Genomic DNA, 13,179 nt, shown 5'->3' with positions numbered 1-13,179 from the left:
TTATACCATTCCCCAAGATCCTAAATGTAATTTATTTTTAACTGTGTGCTCAGATGTTTTGTCTGCACATATGTCCGTGTACTATGTATGTGCCTGGTGCCCATGAATGCATTGGATATCTAGGCCCTGTTGTCAACTGTCAAGTGAGTGAGAGATCTGAACTCAAATTCTTAGGAAGAGCAACCAGTGCTCTTAATTGCTAAGCCATCCTCCCCACCCCGGCCCCACCCCATTTAAAACATTCTATGCATTCCAGTTTGTGAGAATGGATTTGTGTGCACAGGTGTGTAAGTCAGAGGGTTTCACCACATAGACAAGGTTGGCCGGCCAATAGGCTCCAAGGGGTGTGGGGTTAAAAGAGCATGTGTGGTTTTTTACGGTTTTTTACGTGGGTTCTAAGGCTTGGACTCAGTTCCTCAAGCTTTCAAGTGTTTTACCAACCGATCCGTCTCCCCAGCACCTTTTCCAGTTTTAGGAGAATTTTTCTAAAAACTGAAGCACAGAGACTTGGTGTGGCCCAGAGCCACACTGCTAGTGAAAAGCAAAGCTAACTGGTAAAGTCACTTGCCGTGCAAGCTTAGTTGCCCGAGTTTAGTTCCTAGATCCCATTAAAAGGTGGAAAGAGAAAACAAACTCCACAGTTGGCCTCTGTGTGCACATGGCATGTGCACCAACACACACATACACATGAACAAAACGTTTTTAAGGCAAAACTGGTAGGCAAGCATGGAGGGATATGCCTTTAGTTCCAGCATTTGGAAGGTAGAGGCAGACAGAGCTCTTGAATTTGAAACGAGCCTGGTTTACATACAAAGCAAGTTCCAGGAACTACATAGTGAAATCTTATCTTTAAAAAAAAAAAAAAAAGCCATTCGGTGGTGCCACACACCTTTAATCCCAGCACTTTGGAGGCAGAGGCAGGTGGAGCTCTGAGTTCAAGGCCAGCTAGTAATATAAAGAGAAACCCTGTCTTGAAAAGACCAAACTAAAAAAAAAAAAAAAAAAATTTTTAAAGATTTATTTATTTATTTCATGCATGTGAGTACACTGTCACTGTCTTCAGACACACCCAGAAGAGGGCATCATATCCCATAACAGATGGTTGTGAGCCACCATGTGGTTGCTGGGAATTGAACTCAGGACCTCTGGAAGAACAGTCAGTGCTCTTAACGGCCGAGCCATCTCTCCAGCCCCAAACTAAAAATTTTAAAAACTAGCATTTAAACTTAAACTATCTGGTTCCTGGTTTTATGCCTTCCTACCTTCACACTAGACCTATAACCTCTGCTGACTGCTCCCACCTTATTTCCCGTAGTTACTCTCCCTTACTTCCCCATCTTGAATCATAGTTTCCTAAGGCCCATGCAAAATTCCCTAACATGTCAGGTCTCTGGAAAGTAGCAAACTGATTGGGGTCTTTGGGCAGAGAGATGCTCACACCCAATGAAGGTTGACGAAGGAAGGTTGAATTGTTTGGATATTGCTGAGCTGATACTCTGTTTGAACCCATAATTCCCTTGCCTTTCCTCTAAGGCAGAGAATACATTATGGGGAATAGCAAAGCTGGTGTCAACCCACCAGCCCCATCATCTGTGTTGAGAGGGACATCAAACACCTCGAGGACTGAGGACCACCAGGCTCTGTTCCTTGCTACCATAGCTCTGCTGATAGGACGGTTAGCATCCAAGCAGGGAGTGGGTTCTGTGTAGTTCCCTGGCTCTCCCTTCTTTTGCCAAGCCTTCAGAGGAACCTGGGCCGCACTATCCCTGTTTTCACAAAGCAGGCTTCCTGATGGGACACAGGGAACACATCACAACTCTCCTTAGAGGTCAGCCCTCAGTGCTGGAGCCCCTGTGTCCACATCTTTGCTCTCAGCACATTCCCAAGCCTGGGGGAGGGAGGCCTCCAAATGGTTATAATTAGAGTGAGTGTGTTTGTATGTGTGGAGGGGTGGGAAGGACAAATGTCTCCTTGTGTCACATTCCTTCATCAAGGAGGATTTGTCCAGGGAGGAGGCAAGGCTTTAAAAGCTGTGGGGCTCTGTTGGGACCTGGTAGAAAACAGTGCCTGCGGACCATCTTCAGGGCAGCTGGTAGGTACATGTATCATGGGTCGGTGGGGGTGGGGGACAGCAGGACAGGTCAGGTTCTACTTTGCTGTTTCTCAATGAGTGTGCCCCATAACAACTCTTTTGGTCCCCTCCCCCTTAAAAAGAAGGCTCTGTATCCAAATGTCCCGTGTATTTTTGTGAAATAACAAATTGGGATGGTTTGTCTCTCCCATTTACACCCTAAGAGCCCCACTGAGTCTCAGCCCGAGGAAGACAGGGTTTACAATTTGGAAGCCCACGGGCTTCTGTTCTTAAAGTCAGGAGCAGCAAATGGTCCCTTCTTCCTCAGGAGCCATTGCCACCCTCTCATCCCGCTCCCTACACCCCTCCCCTCCGCTGAGCTGCTGCTTTGGTTGCCAGGCATGGTTGCTAAGTCTCTGCATGGAAGGGTTGGCGTGGGCTGTGCTGCCACTAACATTACCATGGTGAATCAGGGGACACCTGGTACAGGCTTAGGGGGAGGGATCCTGAGGATGCAAGCAGCACCCCCCTCACACACCTCCCCCCAAGAATATGATGAGTCCAAAAGGTGAGCTACACATCGGGACTGTCAAGTGAACTAGGCGTGGTGACAGTCATGAGTGAAAGCCCCAACCTAGGAAAGAAAGGCCACTTTTATCTTTTTTTGTTGCTAGGGGGTTTGGCTGTGCCACAGGAACAAACTAGTCCATCCCCCTGTTAGGGTACAAGTGTATATCTGCACCCCACATAAGGCTTGGCAGAGCTGTGTGGGCACAGAACTGTGTAACCCCAGAATCCTGGCTTCTGGGTTAGGGGAGCTAGCCTGCTGCTCATGGAAGGCTCTGTGGGTGCCCAAGGACACCCATATCTAGAGCAGGAGTTGTCCTGCTGTTTGGTAGCTAGGATAGACTGAGTTCTGCCTCAGCAGAGAAAGCTGAGTCGTACAGGTGCAGGAGCCACCTTTCTGAGGTCTGGGGTTGGGTGGAGAGTAGCTCTCTCCTCCAGAGTCACACAAAAGCTTCCTGAAAGCGGCACCTCTTCTCTGCACTGCTTAGGAACTGGTTACTCATCTCAGCTGCACCCGAATGCCACTGACACTAAAAATAGCCCGCTCCCCCCAGCTGTGGGCCAGCCTCTCTTGCACCCCAACCCCATGGAAACCAGCAGTGAGTGGCAGGCAGAGACCTTGAGTTCTGTTCTCACCGCTCCCTGTCAGAGAAAGGAGTCAGGGCAAGCAGGCGGGGCGGGCAGGGATAGAGAGAGCACTGGTGGTCAGGCAACCTGACAAGCTGGAAAACAAAAGGTTAAAACTTCGGGAAGGATGGAGAAATGGGGGCTGGAGAAGAGGGCACCGTAAGCTTGGCAAGAATCAGAAGTCTCTCCCCGCCCACACGTGGGTACCCTTAGGCTTGGGGGACCTGAGCAGTGAGTGGGAAGGGGCGTCCAATCCTAGGCCCCAGGGGGCGGCCGTGCACATGGGGGAGGAAGCAGCGCCGAGCGGTCCACGGCGGCGTGTCACATGCGCGCGCGCTCGCGCGCTCGCACACACACTCACACACACACAGACAGGCACACACGTGTGCCCGGGTATATATAGTTGCCAGTCCCTGGGCCTGCCGCTCTGCAGTGGGCGCCGGCTCCCTGGGTTGGGAGGGGGCTCACGGGGCGGGTGGGAGGGTGGGGGGCCGGGGTGGGGTGGGGCAGGATGCTGGATGGCCCGTTATTCTCCGAGGGGCCCGACAGCCCCCGGGAGCTCCAGGATGAGGAGTCCGGCAGCTGCCTCTGGGTGCAGAAGTCCAAGCTGTTGGTGATTGAAGTGAAGACTATTTCCTGTCATTATAGTCGTCGCGCTTCTTCTCGACAGTCCATGGACATCCAGGCCAGCTACTGGGCCCGTGGGCCCCAGAGCCGCACGTGAGTGAAGGAGGGGTGAGGGGCAGCAAGTGGTGGGGCGGGAAGTGGGGTCCAGACCTCCCCGCTGGCACCAGCGATTGCTGCTGGGCCCTTCTCTTTCCCGCGCCTCCCTCCCCCACTCGTCGAGGGCTGGGGCCTGAATCACTGAGCTCCGTTCAGGGGGACAGGAGTGCTAGTGGCAGGCGATGAGATGGGGCAGTCGCTGTTAAAGTGTGCATGGAGAGATGGCGAGGAGTCTCATTTCGACTTCAGCCCTAACACATACGCACGTGCACTCGCTCAGACACTCACACGAATCCTCCCACATGGCCGCCCCAAGTGCTCTCTAGTGCTCCCAGCTCCCCGGACCTCGGCTCTCTGTCCCCGCCAACTGCTCACCTGGGTTCCTGCTCATTGTCCCAGGTGTAGGCTGCGCCCGGGATCCCCTGAGCCGCCACCCCGCCGACCCTGGGCCTCCAGGGTGCTGCAGGAGGCGACCAACTGGCGGGCGGGGCCCCCCGCCGAGGTCCGAGCCCGGGAACAGGAGAAAAGAAAGGCGGCGTCGCAGGAGCGGGAGGCCAAGGAGACCGAGAGAAAAAGGCGCAAGGCTGCTGGGGCCCGACGGAGTCCCCTAGGTCAGCCCCGCCCAGAGCCCCGGAACGCCCTTCGGGCGGCCCAACCTACAGGGTTTCCAGTTTTCTCCAGACCAGAGCGCTTCGGGCAGGTGGGGCGAGCGCCCCGACCATCCGCGCTCCCGCAGGGTGACCCAGGGATGGCATGGGCGGGGCCATGGGGAGGCAGGAGGCCAGGGCCCCCTAGCTACGAGGCTCACCTGCTGCTGAGAGGCGCTGCAGGCACAGCCCCAAGACGCCGCTGGGACCGGCCGCCACCCTATGTGGCTCCACCTTCTTACGAAGGTCCCCACAGGACCCTGGGGACTAAGCGAGGCCCGGAGCTCTCCCGGGCGCCCACCTCACCAGCCCCAGTTCCAGCCACCACCAGGACAGAGGGAGGGCGCACGAAGAAGAGGCTGGATCCTCGAATCTACCGGGATGTTCTAGGAGCTTGGGGTCTCAGACAGGGACGGGGACTCTTAGGAGGAGCTCCAGGTTGTGCGGCAGCCAGAGCTAGGCCAGAGTCTTGCAAAGGGGCCATAGAGAAAAGCTCAGGCCTAGCTGCTGCTGGTCCGAACAGTGGTGGCCATGGTCATTCCCAAACCAAAACTACTGGCAATCCAGGCTCGGAGGGAGCTCTCTCTGGGTCCACGAGCAGCAGCCCACCACGTCCCGTTCCCAGGTCCAGGCAGCACCTCAGGGGGTCAAGGAAAGGGGAAGCAGGAAGTGAGCAGATCTGGGCTCCCACGTGTTGGCTTTCCTCTCCTAAAAAGCCTCCCGTTAGGCATAGCCAGACTCTCCCCAGACCCTGGGCCCCTGGAGGCACCGGGTGGAAAGAGTCCCTGGGTCTAAGAGAGGGGGCAGAACATGAGACCCTGGAAGTTTGGAAGGTGATCCGCCGTGCCCATACCCTGCCCCGCACTTCCCGAGGTCCCGCTGGTAGAGAAGGCATCTTTGTCATTGACGCCACATGCGTGGTGATAAAGTCCCAGTACGTTCCGACCCCTCGAACCCAGCAGATGCAGCTCGTGCCCTCTGGGGAGTCAAGCGTTGTGAGCGACAGCCTCAGGCAACCCAAGCCCTGCCAGGAGGAGGAGGAGGAGGAGGGCGAAGGGGCCGCTGCCAACCCTTCAGTTTGCCAAAAGCGACTGTCGAGCAGTCGAGTCTTAAACCAACCGAGCGGGGGTCGCGAGTTTGAGGCTGAGGGCGGACGGCAGGGGGATTCTTCATTGGAGGAGCGCTCCTCCAGCGGTTTGGGGTTCCCTGTCGGTGAAGCGAACCCTCGAGACGCCCACACGCAGCCAGGTAGCCCAGAGCACCCGACCTTAGGCCCAGCGGCTCCGGGATGCGCGGGCAGCGTGAAGGGTTCAGAAGCAGCTGGGGTCCCGCGGCGCCCGGGCGGGGGCTGGGCGCGGACTCCAGGGCCCTATGCCGGGGCGTTGCGGGAAGCCGTGTCCCGCATCCGCCGCCACACCGCCCCAGATTCGGACTCAGACGAAGCCGAGGATCTCAGCGTCCATAGTGGCTCCTCTGACGGAAGCGACACAGACGCCCCAGGCGCCTCCTGGCGGAATGAGAGGACCCTGCCTGCTCTTGGGAACACCCGGCCCAGGGAAGCCGGGAAGACAGCCGAGAAGAGCGACAGTATCCGGGAGATTCTAGATGTCATCGGTCAAACCGAGGAAGGCCTCGTTCGAGAGGACACCAGGAAAACGCCACAGGGAAATAGAGAGAGGGAGTGAGCGATGCTCCTCTTTGATCTCGTGTCGCTCAGCCCATCCTTGGGCTCACCCGCTCCCTTTCTCTCTCCAGGCTTCGTTTGCTTCCTTTTCTCCTTTCCCACCTACACCTGTTCCCACACTTGAAGCAGAGGAGAGGGGAGGAAAGAGGGAAGGTAGCATTCGCCTGCTCAAGGGTTAGTTTCAGGGAAAGTGAGGGTGGGATCCCACGCCTGCTACATTTGGTGTGGAACTGTTCAGAGAGACAAAGCGAAGGGGCAGGGATGGTGGCCCGCGATGGTCAGGGCAGGGTCCCTGACAGGAGAGAAAAAGTAGTGGAGAGGCTTTGAACCTAGTGAGTGAGTGGAGGAGACGGAGGGACTTTTGGCAGAGAAGAAATGAATGCATACACACAACCAGCAAACTGACGAGAGGGCTTTCTCTTTGATGTTACAACTCAAGTTTCAATTCCAACTCTGCCACTGACCTTAGCTGGTGGACCTCAGAGTAACTATTTTTTGCGCCCGGGCATCCCGGACTTGTGTAAATGTAAAAAATGAGCGCTTTCTGCTTCCCATTCTTCTGTCCCTAGGATTTTGTGAATAAGCGAGTAGAATCTGAGCATCCTCAGACTGTCAAGGCTTTCAGATTTAAACGGACAAAGGGCTTCTATTCCAATTTCCCCAGTTTAGGTGAGAGCTCCCCAAAGCAGAGCAGGATGAAGGCCCTATCACTGCTTCTGGCCTGCTGTGGTCCAAGCTGGAGAGGGAAGGTAGCCAATGAATCAGCTTGGGACACTTTTAGGCCTTCCCCTTTTCCTCCATCTCCGTGTCCTTAGTGATGCTCTGAAGTGTTACCGGGATTTTCCACGCAGACGGTATCGCCCACCGGATAGGACCCTGAGAGTTTCTGTGTCTCTCCTGGAAAAACAGCCAGGCAAGGAGGCAGGTTGATCTTCAGCAGACGGTGTGGGGTGTGATACTCGCTGTGGCCACTACGGGGCGCGCGCAGGTCGCGGATTCCCCCGGTTGCTGGTGCTCGAGTGCCCCTACACCAGCACTGCCAGTCTCTGGATCCCTAGTTACCGGGCGCCGGTTTCCCGCCTTGACACCTCCAAACTGCGCGCGGGGCCGGGAGCAGGCCTCCGGCCTCCCAGACTGCTGGGGCGCGCCGAGCCCTTCTTTGTATTAATCCACGCCAACCGGTTTGAGACTGACATTTAAGCCTTTTTTCTTCTTCTTTTTCTTTTTCTTTCTTTCTTTCTTTCCAACCCTGGGCACTTCCTCTGTGTCTGCCATTTACTAGCCATGTGACCTTGGCCAAATCACTTCACCTCCCTGAGCCTCAGTTTCCTCATCTGTCAAATGGGGGTTTATAAACACCTACCTCGCAGGGTTGTTGTGAGGATTTAATGAGGTAATGTATATAAGGCGTCTTGCACAGTGCCTGGCACATAGTAGGCGCCCAATAAATCTACTCGTCCCTTTATGCAGTTCTGGAGTCTTCTTTCGCTGACCTAGCCTCACTGTGTCCCTCCCTCAGGGCTTCTTGACTTCTTCCCGCTCCTTGTGAGGGGGAGGAGGACTCCTCTCTGGTGGAAACTTCTAGTCCACCCTGTTCCCTGGCTGGGACTCTCCCTTCCTTGCCCCCCGCCCCACCCCTGCCGGCTCTTCCCTCTGCCCTGGTGCACTCCCCCCCACCCCTCATTCCGGGCAAGGGCTGAGTCAGTCTAGGTAAATTTAGCCGCTGGCTGGGCAGGAGCGGGGGCTTCGCCCAGACTCAGTCGCCAGGTCGAACCCGTCCCCGGCCCCACCTCTGTCCCTACTCCCGCTAACCCTAACTCCCGCAACTCCTTAGACCTCTCTCAGACCACTCAGGTTTTTAGTCTCCAATTAGCTCGACATCACACCCAGAGAGACTCAAAGGCAGGACGCAGAGGGGGCAGGGCTCCCAGACCTCAGCCATGGCTAGCCTTGATTCGGCGATGAGGGTCTCCTGTCCGGGTTTTCCAGCTCTAGGGGCGTTCACTGGTCGGAGCTCCGCAGGAATATTCATTCACCTGCGGTCCTGTCTGTAACCTACACATTTCCTGTTGCTCTTGGGGGAGGAGGCCAAGGAAGCCGGGTCACCCTGGGCAAAGATCAAAGATACCAAAGGTCTTACCACGTCCAGTGCAGTCCTTACTGCTGCTAAGTGAAACCTAGCATTTACTGAGTGCTTCCTAGAGACTCTGGGTTGGGCTCAAGCCTGCCTGACACTGAGGGTGATTGTGTTAAGTTCTGGAAAGAGTCAAGCAAGGGAGATCCTAACTTTAGGAGATCCAAGGAGAGTTCACAGAGGAGGAGGTGACATTTAGATAAAAATTAGTGAAAGAAGCCCAGTTGGTGGCGCTCGCCTTTAATCTCAGCACTCAGAAGGCAGAGGTTGGTGGGTCTCTGGGTGTTCAAGGCCAGCCTGGTGTACATAATGACTTGTGTGCCATCCAGGCAAAAAATAAAACGTGTGTGTGTGTGTGTGTGTGTGTGTGTGTGTGAGAGAGAGAGAGAGAGAGAGAGAGAGAGAGAGAGGGAGAGGGAGAGGGAGAGGGAGAGGGAGAGGGAGAGGGAGAGGGAGAGAGAGAGAGAGAGAGAGAGAGAGAGAGAGAGAGAGAGAGAATATGAAGCCAGGCACTTTCCTGTAAACTAGAGTCAGAGGTAGGATGATGGTTACAAGTTTGAGCCCAGCCTGGTTGACATAGCAAATTCCAGCCCATCCCAGTTCAGCCCAGCAAGAATTCATCTTCAAAAAAGAAAAAGAAGGGGGGGAGGGGAGTGCAATCCCTTGGGAATGGGGTTGGGGCGGTGGCTCAGTGGTAGTAGTATGCTTGACGCTTGACTAGAATGTACACAGTCCTGAGTTTGATCCTCAGCATTGAAAAAGACACATGCTAGTTAGATAATAAGCACCCCTTTTGTGGGGGGGAACATTTGGGTATTTAGGGTGTCAGGTCTTCCAGAGCTTGCCAAGGATAGAGTCAGAGCCAGCTGCCAAAGTTCTGGGAGAGAAGGAGAGAGAGACTGCAGGTTTCAGGGCCAGACCCTGGTAAGTAGTATCTTAGGCCCCATGGGGCCGTGTGGGTGGCAGGTTAGTGACACCCTGCTGTGAAAATGACTTCTAAATGTAGCTGCGTCTGCCAGCCATCCAGCCTTCTGAAGGAGGGCACAACCACCCCTTCCCTGGAACCTCTCCCTTGATCAGGAGAAAAGACAGCAGGTAAGGAGGGTTGCTCTGTTGGGGGCAACAGATCTTAGGTTAACAAGGGACCCCATGACTCTCCCAACAGCCAAATTCTTCCTGGAAGCATTGTGTGCCCCAGAGTTCTGTTGTGCTTGTGTTTGATAAAGCATTAGGGGAGCCAGAAGCCCTGCCCCTTACAGACTTGGGAGAGCTCTGTGGTGTCCTGAGGCCCCCTACAAGTGGGTGAGGAACCCAAGGCACAAGCTGTAACTGGGACATTAAAGAGATGAGTGACTTGGGAGGCAGAGGCAGGCAGATTTCTGAGTTCGAGGCCAGCCTGGTCTACAGAGTGAGTTCCAGGACAGCCAGGGCTACACAGAGAAACCCTGTCTCAAAAAACCAAAAAAAAAAAAAAAAAAAAAGAGAGATGAGTGATATGGATGTGCTTGCAAGAGGGGAGCTGCTCGATGCAGGGTCCTGGGGTGTGTGCGTGGAATATCCATTGAGGACAGGGTAGTGTTCTCTGGGTAAATCCTCATTTGTCCATTTGTCAATTAACTGTGTGTGCCAGGGACATGGAGGAGACTCAGGCATGCCTTCTACCCTTGGGGAGCTCACATGTGCACTGAATTTGGAGCAGCAGAGGGAAGATTAGCATGGTGCCTGTGCAAGGACATTCAGATTTGTGAGCCCTTCCATATTTTATGAAAAGAAGTTGGAGGAGGGCAGGACAGCACAGAGAGGACACCTCCTTGACTTGGACATACAGGGAGTGGAATATATCCACGAATGCCTCTGGGAGACAAGTCTTCAAGGGTGCACATATAGAGGAAATTTTAAGCTAGGGGTGTTCCTGCCTCTGCATGGCATGCCATGGGGTAGGCTCCCTTCATTGAAACTTGCCTTGTATTAACTAGGATATGCAAAGTTATCTTGCAGATGGATGCTCCATCCATCCAGTCATCCATCTATCCATCCATTCATCCATCCAATCATCCATCTATCTATCTACCCACCCATCTATCCATCCATCCACCAATCCGTTCATCTGTCCATCCATCCATCCAATCATCCATCTATCCATCCACCCACCCATCTATCCACACATCCACCAATCCATTCATCCACCCACCTATCCACACATCCACCAATCCATTCATCCACCCACCTATCCACCCATCCATCCAGTCATCCATTCAATCATTCATCTATCTATCCACCCACCCATCCACCAATCCATCATCTGTTCATTCATCCACCCACCCATCCATTTATCTATCCATCCACCAGTTATCCAGTCATCCAGTCATCTATCCATCCATTCAATCCATCTATCCATCCACCCACCCACCTATCCATCCACCCACCCACCTACCCATCCATCTAATCATCCATCTATTACCCACCCACCCATTTATACATCCATCCTTCCACCAATCCATCCCTCTGTCCACCCATCCATCCATCCATCCATCCACTCATCCGTCCATCCACTCATCCATCCATCCATCCATCCAATCATCCATCTATCCATCCACCCACCCACCTATCCATCCACCCATCCATCCATCCAGTCATCCATCCATCCAATCATCCATCCACTCACCCATCCATCCATCCACTCACTTACCCACCCATCTATCCACCCACCCACCCATCCATCTAATCATCCATCTATTACCCACCCACCCATTTATACATCCATCCTTCCACCAATCCATCCCTCTGTCCATCCATCCATCCAACCATCCATCCAATCATCCAACCATCCATTCACTCATCCATCCATCCATCCATCCATCCATCCATCCATCCAATCATCCATCTATCCATTCACCCATCTATCCACCCATCCATCAATCCGTTCATCCACCCACCCACCCATCTATCCAGTCATCCATTCAATCATCCATCCACTCACCCACCCATCCACCCACTTACCCATCCATTTATCTAATCATCCATCCATCCAGTCATCCATCCATCCATCCATCCATCCATCCATCCACTCACCCACCCATCCATCCATCTACCCACTTACCCACCCATCTATCCATCCATCCATCTATCCATTCATCCATCCACCCATCCACCCACTCACCCATCCATTTATCTAATCATCTATCCATCCACCCACCCATTCATCTGTCTGCTTGTCCATCCACCCACCCATCCATCTGTCCTTCCTATGCATGCCTCTATCCATGCACCCTACCTATGCACTTACTGATCTACCCACAACTCATCCATCATTCATCTGAGTGCCTCTCCATATCCATCTATCCATGCATCTATTTCTTCATCCATGAATCCACTTAGTCATCATTTGATGAGGGCATATAACGTCCCTATCCAGTGCTGGAAAGGATGGCAAAACGAAAGCCCCTGGCCTGTGTCCTCGGGCAGGTGAAAGCCTAGTCTACTGCAGACACAGATAGCCAGCAAAGCATTTCAAGAGCTCAGACAGACAAGGTCACTCTGCCAAGGGAAAGCTGAAGAGGGATGTTTGAGGTAGTTCTCACCAAGACAATGAGGAAAGATAACGTGAGAAGACATGTTCCACAGGGAACAAGGCCCTGGAGAAGAAAGAGGAACTGGTCACGAAGGATAAAATATTTGACCTGGAACTGGTTACTGAAGGATAAAATATTTGACCTTCACTAGGGGCAGAAACACACACCCGTAGTCTCAGTTACATGGGGGGGGGGGGCGGTGAGGAGCTGCAGGTGGGGAATCCCATGAGCCCAGGAATTCCAAGCTAACATGGGCAAAGCAATGAGGCTCTGCCTCTGGCTGAAGAAACACAGGGGCTTTCGTGAGAGAAACTGAAAGAGTGATGACAGATAGTTTTGAACTGGGAGTATCTTATTGTATTTCAGTGCCAAATACTTTCTTGATTCTCCATCACGACCTTTGTTGTGTTTTCCTTTTTTTGGTTGGATTGGGTTGGTTTGATAGTGATGGTGGAACTGTATCGGAGACAGGGTCTCACTGCATAGCCTTCACTCACCTGGAACCCTCTATTTAAACCAAACTGCCCTCGAGCTCCACCCACCTCTGCTCCCCAAATGCTGTGAGGAAAGAAGGCGCGTCCCACCACGCCTGACATCTTTGTTGATTACCGTTTGTAATTTGCTACTAGAAGGATCATGTTTGACTCTGTAGCTGCTAAATCTTGGTATGGAACTCGTCCTCCAAAAAAGATTGTGTAAGAAATGGGAAGTGAGGCAGGGGGATGTAACTCAGTTGATAGAGTACTCTCACATTCACAAAGCCTCACAGTTGGTCCTCAGAACTCTATAAACTGGACATGGTAGCCCCATAAGTCCTAGTCCTCAGGGTGCAGGCAAAAGGACCGGGTATTCACCGTTATCTTCAGCACATGGGAAACTTGAGGACAGCCTGGGATGCATGATACATTACTTCAAAAGATGGAGGGATAACTTAAAGGCTGTGAAGAAAACGGGGCCATGAAGGCGGGGCCTGCTGCCCTGCCTGAGCCCCTGAAGCTGCTGGCTCTGTCTTCTTAGCAAGTGTCTCCAGAAGCTCTCCCAAGATTTACCACGAGGTGGCGCTGTTTGAACTTTACCCCGAGCTCTACCAGGATCGTTAGATGGGTCAGTTGCCCATCCAGGACTGTCCAGGAATGCTCTAGACATCTCTCTCT

The 13,179-nt window shown here is 53.4% G+C and overlaps 1 protein-coding gene across 1 annotated transcript; it reads left to right on the top strand.

Annotated features, from left to right (window-relative positions):
• The first annotated feature begins 3,765 nt into the window (after positions 1–3,765).
• Positions 3,766–7,787, top strand: Ddn (dendrin). The gene is made up of 2 exons (XM_034516962.2): positions 3,766–3,985; positions 4,388–7,787. Exons 1-2 carry the CDS (start codon positions 3,777–3,779, stop codon positions 6,318–6,320), a joined length of 2,142 nt encoding a protein of 713 aa, XP_034372853.1. The 5' UTR covers positions 3,766–3,776; the 3' UTR covers positions 6,321–7,787.
• Positions 7,788–13,179: the final 5,392 nt, after the last annotated feature.

Source organism: Arvicanthis niloticus, chromosome 13 (genome assembly GCF_011762505.2).
Source record: "Arvicanthis niloticus isolate mArvNil1 chromosome 13, mArvNil1.pat.X, whole genome shotgun sequence".
NCBI lineage: Eukaryota > Metazoa > Chordata > Mammalia > Rodentia > Muridae > Arvicanthis > Arvicanthis niloticus.
Note: the sequence above shows the minus strand (reverse complement) of the source record. Positions and strands in the feature narration are given on the sequence as shown.